The following is a 20,550-nucleotide window of genomic DNA, read 5'->3' as shown; positions in this document are numbered from 1 at the left end:
CAATGGACGGCTATAAACTCTTCAGAAGAGATAGGCAAGTAAGGAGAGGAGGTGGGGTAGCCCTGTATGTTAGGGAGTGGTTTGATTGTCTGGAGCTTGATGAGGGTGAAGATAGGGTGGTGCATTTGTGGGTAAGAATCAGGGGGAAGGACAAGGCAGACATACTGGTGGGGGTCTGTTAGAGACCACCCAACCAGGATGAAGAGGCAGATGAAATATTCTGCAGGCAGCTGGGAGAAGTCTCCCGATCGCTAGCTCTTCTTCTCATGAGGGACTGCAACTTACTAGATGTCTGCTGGAAATACAGCACAGCAGAGAAAACCAGTCTAGGAGGCTCCTGCAGTGCATGGAAGACAATTCCTGGCACAGCTGGTCAGTGAGCCTACCAGGGAAGGAGCCCCACTGGACCTGTTATTTGTGAACAAAGAAGGACTTGTGGGTGATGTGTCAGTTGGAGGTCGCCTTGGGCATAGCGATCATGAAATGATCGAGTTTTCTGTTCTTGGAGAAGTAAGGAGGGGCCTTTCCAGAGCTTCTGCCTTGGACTTTTGAAGGTCAGACTTTGTCCTGTTTAGGGGCCTGGTTGACAGAGTCCCTTGGGAGGCAGTCCTGAAGGGCAAAGGAGTCCAGGAAGGCTGGACATTCTCCAAGTATGGAATTTTAAAAGGTGCAGGAGCAGGCTTTCCCTGTGTGCTGAAAGACAAGCTGTCAGGGAAGAAGATGGGTCTGGCTGAACAGAGAGCTTTGGCTGGAACTCAGGAAAAAAAAGAGTTTATGACCTTTGGAAGAAGGGGCAGGTAACTCAGGAGGACTGCAAGGATGTCGTGAGGTTATACAGGGGGAAAATTAGAAGAGCCAAAGCCCAACTAGAGCTCAATCTGGCTACTGCCACAAAAGAGAATTTAAAATGTTTCTATAAACACATTAGCAACAAAAGTAAGGCTAAGGAGAATCTCTACCCTTTATTGGATGTGGAAGGAAACATAATGATTGGGTATGAGGAAAAGGCTGACGTACTTAATGCCTTCTTTGCCTCAGTCTTTAATTGTTCTCGGAGTACCCAGCCCCCTGAGCTGGAAGACAGGGATGGGGAGCAGAATGAAGCCCCAATAATCCAAGGGGAAATGGTTGGTGACCTGCTACACCACTTGGACACACACACGTCTGTGGGGCCAGATGGGATCCATCTGACGGTGCTGAGGGAGCTGGCAGAGGTGATCACTAAGCCACTTTCAATTACTTATCATCAGTCCTGGCTGACTGGGGAGGTCTCAGTTGACTGGAAGCTGGCAAATGTGACACCCATCTAAGAAGAAGGGCTGGAAGGAGGATCTGGAGAACTACAGGCCTGTCAGTCTGACCTTGGTGCCAGGGAAGGTCATGGAGCAGATCATCCTGAGTGCCATCACATGGCATGTACAGGACAGCCAGGCAATCAGGCCCAGTCAGCATGGGTTTATGAAAGGCAGGTCCTGCTTGACCAGCCTGATGTCCTTCTATGACAAGGTGACCTGCTTAGTGGATGAGGGAAAGGCTGTGGATGTTGTGTACCTGGACTTCAATAAAGCCTTTGACACCGTATCCCACAGCATTCTCCTGGAGAAGCTGCAGCTCATGGCCTGGATGGTGTATCTGCAATGGACATAGAACTGGCTGGAGGGCCGGGCCCAAAGAGTTGTGGTGAATGGAGCCAAATCCAGTTGGTGGCCGGTCACGAGTGGTGTTCCCCAGGGCTCAGTATTGGGGCCAGTTCTGTTTAATCTCTTTATCAATGATATGGATGAGGGGATCGATTGCACCCTCAGTAAGTTTGCAGATGACACCAAATTGGGTGGGAGTATTGATCTGCTTGAGGGTAGGAAGGCTCTACAGATGGATCTGGACCAGCTGGATCATTGGGCTGAAGCCAATTGTATGATATTTAGCAAGGCCAAACGCCGGGTCCTGCACTTGGGTCACAACAACCCCATGAATGCTCCTGGCTTGGGGAAGAGTGGCTGGAAAGCTGCCTGGAGGAAAGGGACCTGGGGTGTTGGTCAACAGTTGGCTGAATATGAGCCAGCATGTGCCCAGGTGGCCAAAAAGGCCAACAGAATCCTGGCTTGTATCAGGAATAGCGTGGCCAGCAGGACTAGGGAAGTGATCATCCCCTTGTATTCATCACTGGTGAGGCTGCACCTCGAATCCTGGGGTCTGTTCTGGGCCCCTCATGACAAGAAAGACCTTGAGGTGCTGGAGCAAGTTCAGAGAAGGGAACGGAGCTGGGGAAAGAGCTGGAGCATAAGTGTGATGGGGAGTGGTAAGGACCTGGGGTTGTTTGTTCTGGAGAACAGGAGGCTGAGGGGAGACCTTAGCACTCTCTGCAACTGCCTGAAAAGAGGTTGTAGGATGGAGGGTTTCAGTCTCTTTTCACAAGTATCGAGTCATAGTATGAGAGGAAATGGCCTCAAGTTGCACCGGGGGAGGTTTAGATTGGATATTAGGAAAAGTTTCTTCCTGGAACGGTTTGTCAGGCATTGGAACAGGCTGCCCAGAGAAGTGGTGGAGTCACCATCCCTGGAGGAATTTAAAAGATATGTAGACTTGGTGCTTACTGATATAGTTGAGTGGTGGACTTGGCAGTGTTAGGTTTATGGTTGGACTTGATGATCTTAAGGGTGTTTTCCAGCCTAAATCATTCTATGTTTGCTATGAAATGAGAGTATCTGAAACTTACTGCAGTTGAAGGTCCATTTACAATGAGGGCCTAACTAATGCATCAAGAACTAATTTTAGGACTTGGTATTATCTGATTTTCTTGGCTCTGTGTGTTTTATATATGTAGGGCAGTTGAAATATTGAACATCTAGGTGAATGAAATGTTATTCTAGTCTTTAAGAAGAAAATTTTGTGGAATTTTAAATTTAATCTGATAAAACAGAAGGGAAACATTTTGTGTATTCTGATTATAGCATCTCAAAAGGTTATGTGCATATATGTTATTCTGCTTATCACAGAAACAACATACTATTGATATAGAAATTGGTTTGAGTAAGTTCCTATTGTCTTACATGGAAGTATACTGGTACACACCCGTTTTTTTATATTATCACACTCATTTTGAAAAAGGATAATAAGGAGGACCCTGGAAACTACCAACCAGTCAGCCTCACCTCTGTGCCTGATAAGATCATGGAGCAGATTCTCATGGAAGACATGTCAAAATATATGGAAGGCAGGGAGGTGATTTGAGACAGCCAAGATGACTTCATAAAGGGCAAATCATGCCTGACTAATCTAGTGGCCTTCTACAATGGAGTGGCTGCATCAGTGGACAAGGGAAGAGCAACTGATGTCATCTACCTGGATTTCTGTTATGCTTTTGAAATGGTCCCCCCCAACATTCTTACCTCTAAATTGGAGAGAGGTGGGTTTGACAGATGGACTGTTAGATGGACGACGCCAAGCTGGGTGGTGCAGTTGATACGCTTTTGAGGGACAGGATGCTGTGGCGATTAGAAACGATGCACACCGGGATGCAAAGATTCACGCACAGACAGAGATCTTGTTCAGGAAGGAGCACAGAGCCGGGCAGAGCAGAGTGCTGAGCCAGGCTGAGGCCTTCTTTATTAGCCATTGACAATTTATAGGATTTACAGATATGGGCCTGGACTAAGAGGTTACACAAGATGTTTTTCCAATAATTGTTATTAAAAACACACCACACTAATGTTATCTCTGTTTCAGTTATGTTCCCACTCATTCACAGACCAGGCCCAAGGACATTCACACACCATACACATGGGGGTGGTTTTCTGACCCGAGATATCATTCTCACTGGCCTGGGCTATCACTCCTTACACTCATAAAAAACATACTTCTGTATAATCTGTCCAAGGCCCTTTAGCTGGAACTGCTGTTTCCACATCTCCCCCTTTTTTGTTTTTGAACATCTGGTTCACAGTGAGCGCAGCAAGGACTCTGGCTTTATTCTTCTTTGCATTCTGTATAATTCTCCAGATGATTCGGAAGACTACAAGAAAAAACATTACACGAGCACATCTAATTCCCACAAAACCCCATATATGCAGATTGAGACCTGAAAACCAAGTTTTTGAGTGTAATCACTTTATGCTATCAGATAATGTTAGCCATTATGTCTTGCAGTGCTAATTCTTGCAAATTATGCAATTGTTTTGCAGGGCACTGGCTAAATGCTAAATCAGGTCTTGCACATTAGTTGAGACTGCTCTTTGGAGGTGTTGTTTTTCTTGATTTCGCTCATAAACATTATAATTTCATTTCAATGATATTACACATATTTAGCACTCCAATAACATAAAATACTGGTTCAGATATCAGCTAAGGAGATTATTTGAATACAATAACATAAGAATAATGAGGATCCACAACGTGCACATAGTCACTCACTAGAAACAAAACTAGAGGCCTCTTACTTCAGGGTACTCACAAGAAATAATCACTCACCTGGGTTAGGCGAAGTCTCATTCAAGGATATATCCAGTAAATAATCACTCACCCAAATGAGGAGGTGAGGCGCTCTCAGTCCCAGGAAGTCTCCTTAAACAGTGTTCCTGTCTAAGGAAAGGGCTCCAGTTCACAGACCTGCAGCTCCGAGAAGACCACTCAAAGGGCATCTTCGGCGGGAACCCCATTTTATAGTCTGGTCAGATGTGGCTGTGGGCATTACAACATAGTTCAGAAGCTTCGAAGCTACTCTGGGCACCTCCTTTGTTGAGGACCCTGTCAATTGACCAAGGGTCCCACCCCTCCTGCCCCGCCAGCTGGTAGAGGTGAAGTCACTCTGCAGGGGAGGATGTGACTGACAGCACCTTGGTACCACCCTAGGTGTGTACTTTGAGACAGGCACAGTGGGACACAAAAGGTGCTAAAGAGCCATCAACCTCCTCATTGAAGGCTCCAGATTTCAGGGGAATGTGCAACTGCCACACAATCCAGCCTGTGACCGCAGTCATCTGACAGGCTACTTTGGAGTGGTGGTGCAGTCACCTCTTGCCTCCAAAGTCAAAAGGGGGCATTCTGTTGGTGAGTTTGAATGCCCACTGTGGATCATCATACCTCATGTGTCATTTTCCTGTTATACATTATCATTACAAAACAACCTACTGTAGAATAGAATAATGCAAATTACAACAATTACAGTTATTAACAAATATTGGAGAAAGCTGGTTAGCCATACTAATAAGGAAAACAAATCCATTGAAAGTTTTTTCACCAGTTAGTCCCCAGTCCATATAGTGTAAAGCTGTATCATTCTGATATGCTAGTGCCTCTTCCTTTGGTCTCTTCTGTTTCTTTGTTGCCCTCTGCTGCAGGGACAGATGCTGTATCTCTGGCATTAGGTCCTGCGTCGTTTGTCCAACTCATAGTCAGGTTTAACATATTTTGCAGGAAGCCACTTCAGTCCTGTTGGAATAAGAACACACACATATCCCCTTCCCCAGGTGATTAACTCTACAGGCCCTTGCCACTGACTGCTGTATAGGGGATCCCAGTACAAAACCTTTGGTCTCTGAGACAGTGAATCTGGAACACAGAAGTGTTTTTCCACTGCTGCGATAGAGGAGGGAGGCATAGTTTTAATAACATCTGTTTCAGTGTGGAATGTGCTCGTTCAATGATAACCTGTCCAGTGGGAAAATGTGGAATACCTGTGACATGCGAAACACCCCACTGCTGTAAAAAATATTGCGTGGATCTAGCAGTGTATCCAGGACTGTTGTCATTTTTTATCTGTTGTGGCACTCCCAGCACAGCAAAACAGCGGGTCCAGTGATGCTGAACATCTCTGCTTTTCTCACTCGTATGCGCAGATGCACAAAGCATACCTGAAAAAGTATCTATAGAAACATGTACATATTTCAAATGACCAAAAGATGAGACATATATAACAGCAGTCTGCTAAATGGCATTAGCTGTGAGCCCATTTTGGCCTTCATGTTTATTGGATATTGTTTTTCCTTACCAGAACAAAGTCCTGTTTCAGTTCTATCAATGTAGTATTTGCTGTATCAAAACATTGGCTGTTAATACCAGTGGAAATACAGCATTTGAAATTTCCTTGGAGATTTCTCACTTGCACAAGCAGATCTGCACCATCCAAGCAGCTTCTTGTAGGACATGCAACTAAAGAGAATTCTCAGAAAACATTATTTGAGCTTACAATTTACTTAACGAATCCTGACCCAAGAGAGGTACAGGGCTTTCTGGCAACTACAAGAATTCATGTATTAAAACTTTGTTCCAAATTTGGCATTCTGTTGGTCTCAAAAAATGGTCTTTCTTTCTTTCTTTCTTTCTTTCTTTCTTTCTTTCTTTCTTTCTTTCTTTCTTTCTTTCTCTCTTTCTCTCTTTCTCTCTTTCTCTCTTTCTCTCTCTCTTTCTCTCTCTCTTTCTCTCTCTCTTTCTCTCTCTCTTTCTCTCTCTCTTTCTCTCTCTCTTTCTCTTTCTTTTTCTTTCTTTCCCATGACCTCAAAAACTAGCACGGTGAATCTACTAAGAAGTCTTTTACAACCAGTTACCACAGAATAAGTCCATTAACAAATTTTTGTTTAATTTCCCAGTTTCATTAGAACTATGGATCTGCTAGGGATGCCTTTAAATTTCACCCTCAGACTGCTCCATTCAGTATTACAACATCACTGCAGTGGGGGGAGAGAAAACCCCCCTTTCACTGCCTTGAAAGTGGGAGGCCATGTTTTTCCATTTTTTTTTCTTTTTCTTTCTCCTCTTGCTGCAGTTCAGATACAGGCAAGGCCACACAGGTGGCATTAATTGCTGGTGCTAAGTGGGAGCTGCCTGGGAGCTGCCAGGGAGCTGAGTTTATCTAGCAGCTTGATCCAGGCCTGAAATTTATGTTCAAACAGTACAGCACAGGCCTGGGATATTTTGCTTTTTTATTTTCCCATTTCATTCCAGCCATAATACACTCTATATACAATTCTAATTAGCTGGACAATAGTTACATTCCTCAGCCCCATGTACCTTTTGCAATTTCTTACAGATGTCAATAAACAGCATATTAACCATTAATCCATTACTTTAATTTTCCTAGATCCAAATCAGGTCATATTCTAGCAACTTTTAAATACAACCTCCTCCAAGTTCACATCCATCATAGCATTTAGTTTTCTTTCCCATAGCTCCAACAAATACACAAATTCAATGTGAATCAGAGTTTAACAACAATTCTTTTCTGGTCTCAAAATTATCAGATAACAATATGAACAATTACTCTAAGGTGTAAGGATGCATCCTAAGGGGGAGCAAGGTGGAATTTTAGCAGCAGAACCGGTTCCCATTTTGTAATTATCTCCCCAAACAAAATTCTTTTGGTACCAAATAGAAATATGCAAATTAAAATACTGAGCTCAGATATGAAAACCAAACACCAAGTTCAAATATGCAGATGGATCACAGTTACACTTATTCAAGACAATATCTCAATTTTAGCATTGCACCTTTGAACCGCTCACTGCCCAGCCAGACAGAGGCACCGCTGGGTCTCCTGACAAAACAGGTCAGTGCGCGCTGGAGCCCAACCGGCACCTGCCCCCCCACAGCGAGCTGGACTGGGCAAGGCTTTTATTAGTGTGTCATCTGGGGTGCTACAACTGTTATCCCAAAACCAGGATTCTTTACCTGGTGTGCATACAAAAGAGCCAAATCCAGCACATCGAGATGAGACACAGCCTATCACACAGTTACGCAGGTCTGAATGTTGGAATAAAGCCAGCATGCTAGAAAGAAAAATAACAGCTACTACACACAAAATCTTATCATCATGTTCACGCAGCAAGGAACTAAATTACTCATGGTCTTCTGTATTATCACAAAACGCACATTTTGAGTCAACGGATTCTCATGATTTAACAGTCTGTGAACTTACTCTACCATATAACAGGCAAAGACTTATTAAACTGTAGTATTCTTAAAACAGATACCTACAAAGAAAACAGGTTAATAAGGAAGGCATCTACGACTGCTGTGTTATATAGCGCTGTTGAGGACAGTGTTTACTGACATGACCCTCATTACCGCAAATAAAGCACTTAAGACTCATTTGATTTACACTGAGCTGAGACAACGTGGCTGCTAATACTGAAGCCTGATATGTTTCAGTCTGTATATTCTGACAAACCTTAACATATTGCATGATATCAGTGGCTTTACCTTTCACTGACAACAAAGCAGCCTGGCAGTCAGAGTTAGCATTGTCATATGCCAGTTGAAGCAGTAGAAGTTTTGCTACATCTTCATTTTCAACCTGCCTTGCTATAGCGGTTTGCAGTCTGTCAATGAAGTTTATATAAGACTCCTGCAGTCCCTGTCTTGTTGTTGCAAATGAGCTTATGCGCTGCCCTGCCTCTGGGACCCAATGCCATGCCATAATAGCAAGACAAGTTGCCTGTTCAAAAACCTGCTGCAGAAGCCCAGCCTGTGCCTGTGGAGTGCTATACTGTCCGGTTCCTAGCAACATATCCTGATTTATCCCTGCTTCTGATGACAAATTTTCCAAGACCTGTTCAGTCACAAGATCTTTATTCTCTAATTGCCACACAGAATATTGTGCTGGTGTCAAAATTGTTTTAGCAAGCAATTTCCAATCCCATGGAGCCATTACATACATGGCACCAATACCTTCAGTAATTCCCATTGTGAAAGGACTATGTAACCCATTCTCTTGCACAGATTTTTTTAACTCCTTAACCATTGTATAAGGTATTCCGTCATGTTCTGGTGGTTGTTGTGGTTTGTAAATAACTGGAAAGGCAAAAGAAAAATTGCTGTGCTCCATAGTCTTTTCACGGCATTTTTGCATCACCCCTTTGTGTTCTGCTGTCTTAGTCATGAAGGGGTTACTGGGCGCTGTATAAGCATCATTAAAATCAGGCAAGGGAGGTGCTGAGGGTAAAGTTTTAGACTTCTGACCCAGCTCCTCACAAATTTCTACTTTATCTTTACACAACTGTGATGGCGTTAATGATGGATATAAAACTGACTCTTTTTCGAGATCTACAGAGCCTGACTCAAAAGGATGAGTGCTGTCAAGACTCAAATCAGTAGCAACCTGCTCCTTTGTGTTTTTCTGTCCATCCTCCCATTTGCCCTTGCAGAATGTACTCTGCCGACTGCAACTGTGATAGTGCAGAGTATACAAATCTCCAAGTTACATGCAAACCATCGGGGACTGTAAAACCTGAATTCTTTTGCGCGTGTAGATATTCCCCAACCTGTTTCCAAATTTTACTGTCAAACATCCCATCACTTGGAAACCAAGCACAGTTCTCTTTCACCCATACCAGGAGTGAAGCTACCTGCTTCTCAGAAGTACGATACCCAGAAAAATGTAATATCTGCAGCAAAACCTGCAAATACAATTCATGTTCCTGAGAAGCGGCCTGCCCCATACTAATGCAATCCCGCAGCGCTCTCATTCAATGAGGATGGCTTGTCCCTATTTATACTGTAGGGATTAATGTGGCCACAAACAAAATTTACTCACCTGTTGGATTGTGTGTTCGCCGCCAAACACACTGCTCGATGAAGAGCCTCCAGGGGTCACACACTCATACGGGGCACCACTTGCAGCGATGAGGAACGACACACACCAGGACGCAGACAAAGATTCATGCACAGACAGAGATCTTGTTCAGGAAGGAGTGCAGAGCCGGACAGAGCAGAGCGCTGAGCCAGACTGAGACCCTCTTTATTAGCCATTGACAATTTACAGATATGGGCCTGAACTAAGAGGTTACACAAGATGTTTTTCCAATAATTGTTATTAAAAACACACCACACTAATGTTATCTCTGTTTCAGTTATGTTCCCACTCATTCACAGACCAGGCCCAAGGACATTCACACACCATACACATGGGGGTGGTTTTCTGACCCGAGATATCATTCTCACTGGCCTGGGCTATCACTCCTTACACTCATAAAAAACATACTTCTGTATAATCTGTCCAAGGCCCTTTAGCTGGAACTGCTGTTCCCACAGGATGCCATCCAGAGGACCTAGACAGGTTGCAGAGTGGGCCCATGAGAACCTCCTGAAGTTCAACAAGGCCAAGTGCAAGGTCCTGCACATGGGTCAGGACAATCCCAATATCAGCACAGATGGGGGGGATGAATGGACTGAGAGCAGCCCTGCACAGAAGAACTTGGCAATAATGGTAGAACAAAAAATTGGACATGAGCCAGCAGTGTGCACTTTCAGCGCAGAAAGCCAATTGTATCCTGGGCTGCATCAAAAGCAGTGCGACCAGCAAGTCGAGGCAGGTGATTCCTGCCCCTCTGCTCTGGTGAGACCCCACCTGGATTACTGACTCCAGCTCTGGAGCCCTCAGTACAGGAAAGACATGGACCTGCTGGAGAGGTTCCAGAGGAGGGCCACCAAGATGATCAGAGGGTGGAACAACTCTCCTATGAGGACAGGCTGAGAGAGTTGGGGTTCTTCAGCCTGGAGAAGAGAAAGCTCTGGGAGGACCTTATTGTGGCTTTTCAGTATATAAAAGGAGCTTGTATGAAAGATGGGGCGACTTGTTAACAGAGCCTGTAGTGACAGGACAAGGGGTGATGGTTTTAAACTGAAAGAGGGTAGGTTTAGATTGAATATAAGGAAAAAAATATTGATAATGAGGTTGGTGAGGCACTGGAACAGATTGCCCAGAGTAGCTGTGAATGCCCCATCATTGGAAGTGTTCAAGGTCAGGTTGGATCAGGCTTTGAGTAACCCGATCTAATTAAAGATGTCCCTGCCCATGGTAGAAGGATTGGAAGTAGATGTAGATGATCTTTAAAGGCTGATCTTTCTACGATTCTGTTATTTGTAGTCAGTTAGAAACCTATGTTTTCTTTTGTATTATATGTTCAGTTGCAAACAAAAATAGTTTTTCTTTGGCCATTTCTTGTTGGAAAATCATATTTCTTGCTGTATTAACCACTACAAATTAGAATAAGTGGCTGTCCAGTAGTACAGCCTTTAGACAAAGAAAAACTTGAACTGCAAGTATACCTAGCTGCTGCTTGATTTGTAACTGCATTTACAATGCTTTTTACTCTCTCCAAGGTGTTTGAAAAGGCAGTTACCAGTTTGAACTTAATTATATAGGTTTTTTTCATATTTTTTAAATGACTGAAGCTTTTCACTTAATTGTACAAATTTCAATGTTGTGATTATGTTTTATAGGCAGAACATAAAATTGACTGTGGTTAAACATGAACAGTAGTATTTTACCTTTTTCATCTTTAAGTTTTGAGCTTCAATAGCAGTTGGTTTTATTCTGTGAGGATGCCTTAAAACTGAATTAAGATTTGTTAAAACTAAATAAATTAATTGCATGCAAAACAAACTCATTTTCATTGTGACCAGGAACCAAATCTCTCATTTCTTGATAATAAAATATTACTGAGACTATTATAATGAAAAAAATGGCTTGAGTAAGAACTAGTATTTGAATATATGTTCAAGTTTCTGTGGAAAATTGGAACCAACTCTGCAAGGGAGTGCCTCTTAACTGGAAGAGGTTAGCATTTCTAGAATACTCCTAACTTTGACAACACAGATTATGAATGCAGACTGACCTCCTTGAAAAGGTTAAATCATCACAAAAGTTGAATTTGATAAAAGATACTGTGGAACTCTGCTAAGATTTTCATGGAGAATGAAATTCTGGAGGTGGGACAAGTTGAAGGAATTGTACATCTTGTTTTTAATAGAGTTATGATTACATCTTTAGATTATTAATTTTTAGATATTGTTTTTATTATTCTTCAAGAGTAATTATGAGACTTAAGTGATACAATCGCTATTTGTGTCTTTTGGATCTGTCATACATGGGCTGCTCTGTGAGCTTTCATTTTTCCTGGAGACTTTTTTTTGGTCACTGTCATTAATCTAAGGATGGATAATGTTTTCTGCAACTGATTTTTCTTTTTTTTTTAGATGTTACTTTAAGCATGCTAATGATATGTATATTTTATTGCCATTTAAATGAAATGTACTGTAACTGGTAACTAATCCAGAAATTTACTTTGCAATTAGCTAACATTCGTGAGAATTTTAATCAAGCAACCCTCTAAATATCATTTTTAGGAATGAGTGTGCATATTGTAACATACTAAAATAAAGGTAATATATGTTTATCACCTATGTATGTACTGTCATAATGTTCATATGTTTCTTCACCTGTATTCCCAACTGTCAGTTTCTTTTTTCAACTGAGTAGAACAAAACTTGTGTAACTGTTGTAGTGGGTTGAAACTGTCAAATAGCTTACATGACTGCTTATCAGAGCAACTGATATTCACCAGAAGGAATCTTTCCATGCAAGTTAGATTAAAAAACTGAGGAAGGGTAAAAAGTATATTTAATTTATTATCTGCTTTAAAGAGTATCTCTTCTACTGCTGTGACCTTTGCATATAATTTTTCTTCTACTGTACTAAAAAGGAATGTTAGAAGAATATTGTCACTACTATGTGTCTTTAAAAACATTTTGAAGTCAAAGATATCTATAAGTGCAGAGGGAAGAGAAATTTCCTTCAGGTGACAACACAGGTTAGGGAAAACAAATGCTTTGAAGAATTTTAGTCAACTACCACTAATGTTTCCACTGACTTCTTCCTCCTGGGGTAAGGGAATTATGTTTACTGTTCTGCAGAGAGCAACAAAGTAGCAAAAGTATAATACTGTTAGGCAACATTGCTCTTTGAGACCCAACTTAGGGTTTTAACAAACAAGTGTTAATATTGATGTTCAGTGTACAATGGCTAAAATAGTTCTTTTGGCTTAAGCAAACTAGTTTTAGGAACTACTATTATGAAAGCAACCTTATACAAAATGTTGAAAGCATCCCACTACATTTCAGTGTGTGTTTATTTTTCTTTTTCCAGTACAATGTAATATGCTTTATACCCTAATTTGAATAAGGTGCACTAAGCTATACATCTTATGATTTAATGTATTTTTATTAATATAATATATTGCATTCTTAAAGCATACAACTCTTGTCTGGAGTAGAATTCTGAGTATGTACTGGTTTAATGTTATGTTTGTATCTGTACAGAAAGCATAGAAACAATGTTGGACCAAGCAAACCTATTTCTCAGCCTCGAAGAAACATTGTAGGCTGCAGAATACAGCATGGCTGGAAAGAAGGGAGTGGACCTGTAACACAATGGAAGGGCACAGTTCTTGATCAAGTTCCTGTAAATCCCTCTCTCTATCTTATAAAGTATGATGGATTTGATTGTGTGTATGGACTAGAACTGCACAAAGATGAAAGAGTTTCAGCACTTGAAGTCCTTCCAGACAGAGTTGGTAAGAAGTTTTTTTCCTATATGTGCATATGTTGTCAGAACATTTAAATTTTATTAAATTATTTTTCATCACATGGCAGAAAATGTAAATGCTATTTATTTTTTCTTGATTTCACAAAGATTTGATGATACCAGAGAATGTAGTGCTGTCTTTTGTCTTTAAATGGTATACAGTAAATTCTGTATTTTTTCTTGTTTAGAGTCTTATTCCTAACAAGCTTATGTACATGTAACATTGATATTTCTATTAAAATTTAAATTCTGAGCCAGCTGAGAAATGTCCTGGCTATGTTGTCCTTGTGCATGTTTGGCAGTAATTATGTGTTTGGTTGTTTTTTTTTGTTTTTGTTTGTTTGGTTGGTTGGTTTTGGTTTTTTTTATGTGCTTTCCCTAGGTATTATTACAAACAAAGGGCAAAAAAGCATTTTCTAAGTGAATTAACTTGACTAGTAACAAGCCTTTATTGGTTTTCATAATTAGCACTGAATTGTTAAATTGAAGGTTTTTACAAACTGTAAAGTTCAGAGTTTACCATAGTAATTACTTGTTTCAGAATGGAATAAGTTCTTGGTTTTCCTGACTGCAAAAAGCAATTGCTAGAATGGGGTTAAGGGGAAACAAACTGAATACCTTCATTAATAACTTAATACAGCTGCTGTGTGATTTTTATGATAGTTTGAGTAATTGTGGGGGGGTGTACAATGGTGGAAAATGTCAATAAGAGTGTTAAGGTGTTAAAATAATTCTTCAAGTTCTGCAGTTCTTAGGTCTTCAGTTCTCTGGAACAGAGATTGTTTTGTATGTGAATTGACTAACTGAAAGAAATTTATACATGAATCTGGATAAAGATTATTTTTTACAAAGGCTTATTTCTGTACTTTTGAATGGACATACTTATGAACTGCTGCCATTTCAGCTTCATCTCGAATTAGTGATGCCCACCTGGCAGACACAATGATTGGCAAAGCTGTGGAACATATGTTTGAGACAGAGGATGGCTCAAAAGATGAATGGAGGGGGATGGTCTTGGCTCGTGCTCCTATTATGAACACATGGTTTTATATTACCTATGAGAAAGATCCTGTCTTGTACATGTACCAACTCTTAGATGACTATAAAGAAGGTGACCTCCGCATTATGCCTGATTCCAGTAAGTAGGCCAGTTACTTTTTTCTTCTGGAAAGCAGCATCTCTCTTTGTATTATTGTTTGACTTATGGTTCATGTATGGAAAACAGAGTTGACAAACAAGGATCTTAGTAAGTATCAAAAATAACAAAGTACAGTACAACAGAAAATACATCTGTATTGAACAACTTCTGAAATACTTGAATCAGTGGTGAAATATGCAATAAATACTGGAAAATCCTTTTCTGTAATAATTCCTAATTTTGATAAAGATATAAATACTACTGTGGAAGAGATTACACTTAGATTTGTTTTTTAACAGAAACTGACAAATTAGAAGACTTATATTGTTTTTTTTGTTATAGAAGTGTCACAAATCGAGAGCCATCTCAAGGAGTTGTATTCCTGAAGTAGTTCTTATAAGAATAATGGTTTGGGGCTAACTAAAATAGTCAGATTAATTTAGTTTGAGTAGGCATCTTCAGTTCGGAAAGCTTTTGAATAGTTTCTTGGAGGAAAGAAGCACTAATCTTTTGAAAACTCATTTTCTCTCACATGTTTAAACACATAAACAGGGAAAAAATTCAGTAGGATAGGAGGGATATTTTTTTCTGCCTTTTTTGAAGTGAAGGTTATTGGGGTTTTTTTTCCTATAAATACAGAAGGATTTTCAGAGAATCAGTATTGTACAAGAGATTTGGATAGCTAGTACAAAAAAAAAGGAAGGAAAAAGTTTGTCAAGAATATTGTATTCTCCTGCATCTCAAAAGCACTTCTCTGACAGAGAGGCAATTTTGGCTTTAAATTATTAATTAGATAACTAGTGTTTGGCTATGCAATGCACTGCATAAATATTATTTAAAAGTCATTCATTGAGTTTCTGAGACTGTCTTCCTTCAGATCTAGCACTGATAAATAGTCTGATGGCTGAGTAAACAAGTGGCACTTGTTTGCATAACCTCTGTACTAATCCTGTGGTTTTAGATTTTTTACAGTCTAACAAAAAGCAACATATATCTGTGACTTGAAGAAAATGAGCCACAAATGTTAATGGAAAAAGTGACCTCTCTATTTCTAAAGAAACAAATAAAGCATGCTCTTTCAGAGTTGGCACCTCCAAATGCCTTGCAATTCCTTTTTAAATTCTGCTTTGCTTTCTTCCATCTTAGAAAAATAAGCTAAAAGGCTTATGCTTTCCATATTTAAGAATTAAGTTTTTAATGTACTTTTTCCTGAGACTATCTACTACTTACCTCTGTTTCTAAGGCACTCTGAATTATGAACTACTGTCCCAGAATCTGTATCTTTTATGTGAATTGTGTCCTTAAGAATACTTCTGGGTGGATTTTACTAGAAAAGCAAATAATATAGTTAGACTTCTCAACAGTATCCATTCCAGTGTGAAATCGAAAGTCCTTTTTAACATTATTGGTTTTGGAGGTTACACTTACCTTGGAAAAGTGTTTCTGTTGCAATGGCATGTATGCTTTGACATTTTGGATAAAGCATGTGGGAAGAGGGAGTTCTAGCATAGCTGCCTTTCTGTTAAAGAGACTTAGTACCTTGTTCTGCTGGGTACTTAAATTCAGTTATCCTACAAACATGTTCTGTAATTGGTGTGTAAACCTTCAAACCTTCATGTCAAAAGATTTACTTTTCTAACCAATTGAAGTGCTATTTTTTACTTCATAGAACTGAAGATGGTATTAAAAAAAAATCTGTGACTTTCTAGAAGCATGGCAATAGTTAGGTGCTTCTCTGAACAACTTGTTTTAGACATGCTCTGCATTTTAAACTTGTGATTGTTTCTTAACTTTTAAAGAGGGCTCCGCAGTTCTGTATGTTGGAAAAAAATCCATGAATGTCTACCAAAGTACACTGTATTTTCATATTACAGATGATTCCCCTCCTGCAGAACGGGAACCAGGTGAAGTTGTGGACAGCCTGGTAGGCAAACAAGTGGAATATGCCAAAGAAGATGGCTCAAAACGGACTGGCATGGTCATTCACCAAGTTGAAGCCAAACCATCTGTCTATTTCATCAAGTTTGATGATGATTTCCATATTTATGTCTACGATTTGGTAAAGACATCCTAGACAGCATCATGAACTTCTGCCACATTTGTGGAACTATTAAATGTAAAATTTGTAGACACAAAGACTTGACTGTTTTTCAGTTAAATGAAAGCTTAAATGTCCCTGCGAACCCACAATCTCTGCCAACAAAACTGTTTTGTTCTGAATAATACAAATTTATTTGAACATGATACATTTTGTGTAAGAGAACTCCTTTTCTTGAAGGAAGTCAATATATTTGAGTGGGAGGAAGTTAAAAGCAAAGAACAGCTGCAAATTCAAGCTGTGAAATCAATCTAGCATTGTAATCTAGATTTTTTCATAGATTTAAACTTTTTCTTTAACCTTGCACTCACCTGTTCAACTGCCACATGCAAGTGTAGTTTGCTATTTTTGATTTGCCTTCTTTTGTAACATTAAATTTAATTTCTTGGCTACTGGCAGCCCTTGTTTTCTGGGTTGGAACAGAGGTGACTCTTCAGAAAGATTTAAACATTTTGTGCAGCAGTGAGGAGTGCCTAACCCAAGTAACGCCAATCTACTGTGTTTCTACACTTTATTTCAAATTAGACTTTTAAAGAACTTGCAGTACATGGAAATATTTGTGGATTTTTACTAGTCACAGGGCAGTAGGATATCAAGTGTTTGACTTACACACATTTCAATGAAAAGGCTTTAAACTATAAAAATATATTTAATCTGTATAATCAGTTAATTAGAAAATGCAGGTTAAGGGTCTGTGTTTACAAGTTGTAGGAACCAGTAAAATACACACAACAAAACTGCCTTTAATCCTAAATGTTGTACTCTGTTTTACTATACACATTTCTTAGCAGAACCCAAGTGCTTGGTGCCACAAGTTTAACAATATATATACTACTTAAGAAGACTTTAGACTATGCATTGGCAATCGATAGTCTCTCATTTAATATCAGAACCTAGCAACCTGGATGTTTGTGTGTGGACTTAGAAACCTAACAGTAGTTAATCTTTTACACGGTAAATACAATCTTATGGGGGTAGGGGGTCCTTTTACACTGAAGACCTTCTTTAGAGGAGAAGCACTTGTTGCCTTCTGCTCAGTCTGCTGTATTGCTTTGCTTTGTTTTGTTTTGGGTTTTGCTATTGTTTTTAACCATTTTGGTTCAAGAAGGCATCTTCTCAAGGTATTCTTTTCCTGGCTTTTCCACATGAGGAGTGTCCAGACAAATCTACAGTTTAAACCTGTTGTTGCCTTTTGTGGTGTACTTCTTTGAGGTATGCTGTTAACATGAATTTGATTCTATGAACACTGGAGTTCTGCATGCCAGTGATGTACTATCTAATGGGAGCTGGTCTCAGTGGTTCAGTCATCTGCATTAGATTCTGGATGTAAATAGCAGCTCACAACAGCAGAATCCTTTCACAGGTTTAATCTTGCAACAAGATAGTTGTAAATCAAGGTTAGGGTATTTGCTGGTTTTTAAGTGTAGCAACTTTTAAAAGCATCAGAATTGTAACAAGGATCAGCACAGCAACAAAGTTGTCATGCTTTGCAAGCTTCAAAGCACTTTTTCACAGAAATGCAGTATGTGAAGAATGTGAATACAGTCAACACTATTGATGGAAAGAAGGAATACATAGATATCGAATCTTATGCTGTTAGTGGAAGGATGCAGGAGAAATACTGTTAATCAGAGATCAGGGATCTGACCTCTATTGTGGGTATTCTTGATATCAAAGACTCAGTGGTTTAAGTTCCTTTCTGTCCATTTTTTGGCCTGATTTCATATTTTAGCTTTAAGGCTTGTGCCTCATTATGCTGTTAAATGGTAATACTATATAAATATGGTATCTTAATTCTTTGTCCCTTGCTACTATATTGTATTATGACCTGTATTTCATCATGGGCAACCAAAGGCAGTCTTTAAGTTCACAGCTTCTCAATCCAGTCTTTAAGCACTAAGTACCTGAGTGAGTAAATTTTGTTTTGAACAAAGTGAGCAGATTTGCAACACAGTGCTTTCATCCTGCAGATCTGTTATGTGCTTTCTGTTGACTCTTAAGAGTCCTGCATGTAAATCTCAAAGCTGAGCCTGGCTCCATGAGCCCGAGTTGATATTTGTGGCATGAGAATGAGTGTATTGATTACACACAAAATACATTAATAACTTAGTACAGTGAATTTTGGGCTTTACATCTAAGGAATACAAGGTTTGTTTTGAAATATTTGAGGATTAGGTCTACTGGAACATTTTTAGCATTAGGCTTGTATTTGTGGGTTTTATGCAAGCCATTCTAATACACCACGTATTTTGCTAATTAGAATATAATCTATATACTGTCAAATTTTATGGTTGTTTTTAGATGTCCCCGTTGTTTGTTGCATGGGTTTTTTCTTTTCATCTTTTTTCTTAAGGTTTGGGGGAGGTGGTTTTTGTTTTGTGGTTGTTTGTTTTTAATAGTTTAAACCACCTTTTTGAGACTAATTCTACTCCCTGCCATCTGCTTTGGGCTTTCTTTTAGGCTCATGTTTCAGATCTGCATGCAGTGCTTGCATTACCCTAGTAACTGCATGTTGGTCCCTTGTTCTAGGGGTTCAACATTAGTTTCCAAATTTATCATGGGTCTTGTGATGGCGCAAGCTATGGTTCTTTGTATAAAAGTTATTGCCCTCTCTCATTTACCTGATGTAGTATTGTTGTATATTGTGTGTGTGCATGATGTCAGGCTGCCATGTAAAATTTTTTAAAAGAAAAAAAAACCTTAAATGCAGACCATTCTTTTTTGCATGCTTAGAAGGTTAGAATGTTCAGTGTAACAAATGAAAGTTGCATGTTATAATGTTTAGATTTGGGTTTTGTTCTGGTTTTATTTTGTGTTCATTTTTTGTGAATTTGCTTATTGTGCTGTTTGAATGGTTGTTAGTAGGATTAAATGCACTGGTGAGGCAAACATAGTGCCAACAGAAGGTAATTTTCCAGTTGTATATGTCATACAGCATTTGAAGGGACCATGTATTCTGTTCAAGAATAAATAAAATCAATAAGTAAAACACTACATTTTTTTCTTTTGAATGCCAAACCCTAAACTAAGTTGGACTACATAAAGACCGAAATACTTTGGGGAAAATCCTATTTATTGCAATAGGTATAAGCCTTCTTTAAATTAATTATTTAAAAATTGAGGCTTTATCTTCAGATAGAATAGATTACAGTTGCTTCAGGGAAAAAGAATTATGGTAAAAGCAGTTTCTGGTTCCTTCAAAATGCTGTACTTTTTGTATTTTACATCATTAGTGCAATTTGGATGGTTCTTGGTATGTGTATAGTTGATAGGTCTTCGTGTTCACATTTTAAAATTAGGTAATGACTTCATCTTTAGAGCTCAGTTTCATTATTTTTATTTTATTTCTCTGCATTTAGAAGTATGAACACTTTAAATCTGTTACTTAATTCTGTAAGTAATTTTTATAATTATGATGTAATTCTATCCTTAAAACATTTAAAATAAATCCTTTATGTGCAACTCATGACTGTAAATTTTATTCTCATGAGCAAAATGTAGTGATGTGACTTCATATTGTGAAGAAGCACTTTCTTCAGTATTTTAATTAAAAAGGACTTAGTATTTTAAAGTTGAGCCATGTATGCTGGTATAATACTTTCCCCTCTGAAATAAGTTCTTTCTTTTTTCTTTTCCAAGTAAATATGAATGTCAATAATATGGAATTTGACTGAGGCAAAGCATAATGCTTAAACTGTATTTCACAACAAGGAGAAAAATTCCTCAGGAGTTGATGTAAGTCTGTGAGGGCCTCTTATTTCCAGAACACACTATACCTCACACTGTTAGCAGCAGTTGAGCAGTAGAAGTGTTGTTCAGTGTTTAGCCGATACATTTATTTGTTTTGAATTAATGTACTTAAGTAAAATTTGAATGTTATTTTACTCACTAAATTAAAAAAGAGAATTTATGCAAACCTAGAGGTGATGAGCAATGAAGAGAATAATACCCCAATGC

At 39.2% G+C, this 20,550-nt stretch overlaps 1 protein-coding gene across 5 annotated transcripts in view; it reads left to right on the top strand.

Annotated features, from left to right (window-relative positions):
* LOC136114498 (spindlin-Z-like) overlaps positions 1-20,041 on the top strand; it is a 97,038-nt gene extending 76,997 nt beyond the window's left edge. For all 5 annotated transcript variants that reach the window (XM_065859849.2, XM_065859851.2, XM_065859846.2 and 2 more), the window contains 3 exons: positions 13,093-13,346; positions 14,262-14,495; positions 16,370-20,041. In XM_065859849.2, the coding sequence (XP_065715921.1) occupies positions 13,093-13,346; positions 14,262-14,495; positions 16,370-16,569 (688 nt within the window). In that variant the 3' untranslated portion in view covers positions 16,570-20,041. The remainder of the gene's footprint in view (positions 1-13,092; positions 13,347-14,261; positions 14,496-16,369) is intronic.
* Positions 20,042-20,550: the final 509 nt, after the last annotated feature.

Source organism: Patagioenas fasciata, chromosome W (genome assembly GCF_037038585.1).
Source record: "Patagioenas fasciata isolate bPatFas1 chromosome W, bPatFas1.hap1, whole genome shotgun sequence".
Taxonomy (NCBI): Eukaryota; Metazoa; Chordata; class Aves; order Columbiformes; family Columbidae; genus Patagioenas; species Patagioenas fasciata.
Note: the sequence above shows the minus strand (reverse complement) of the source record. Positions and strands in the feature narration are given on the sequence as shown.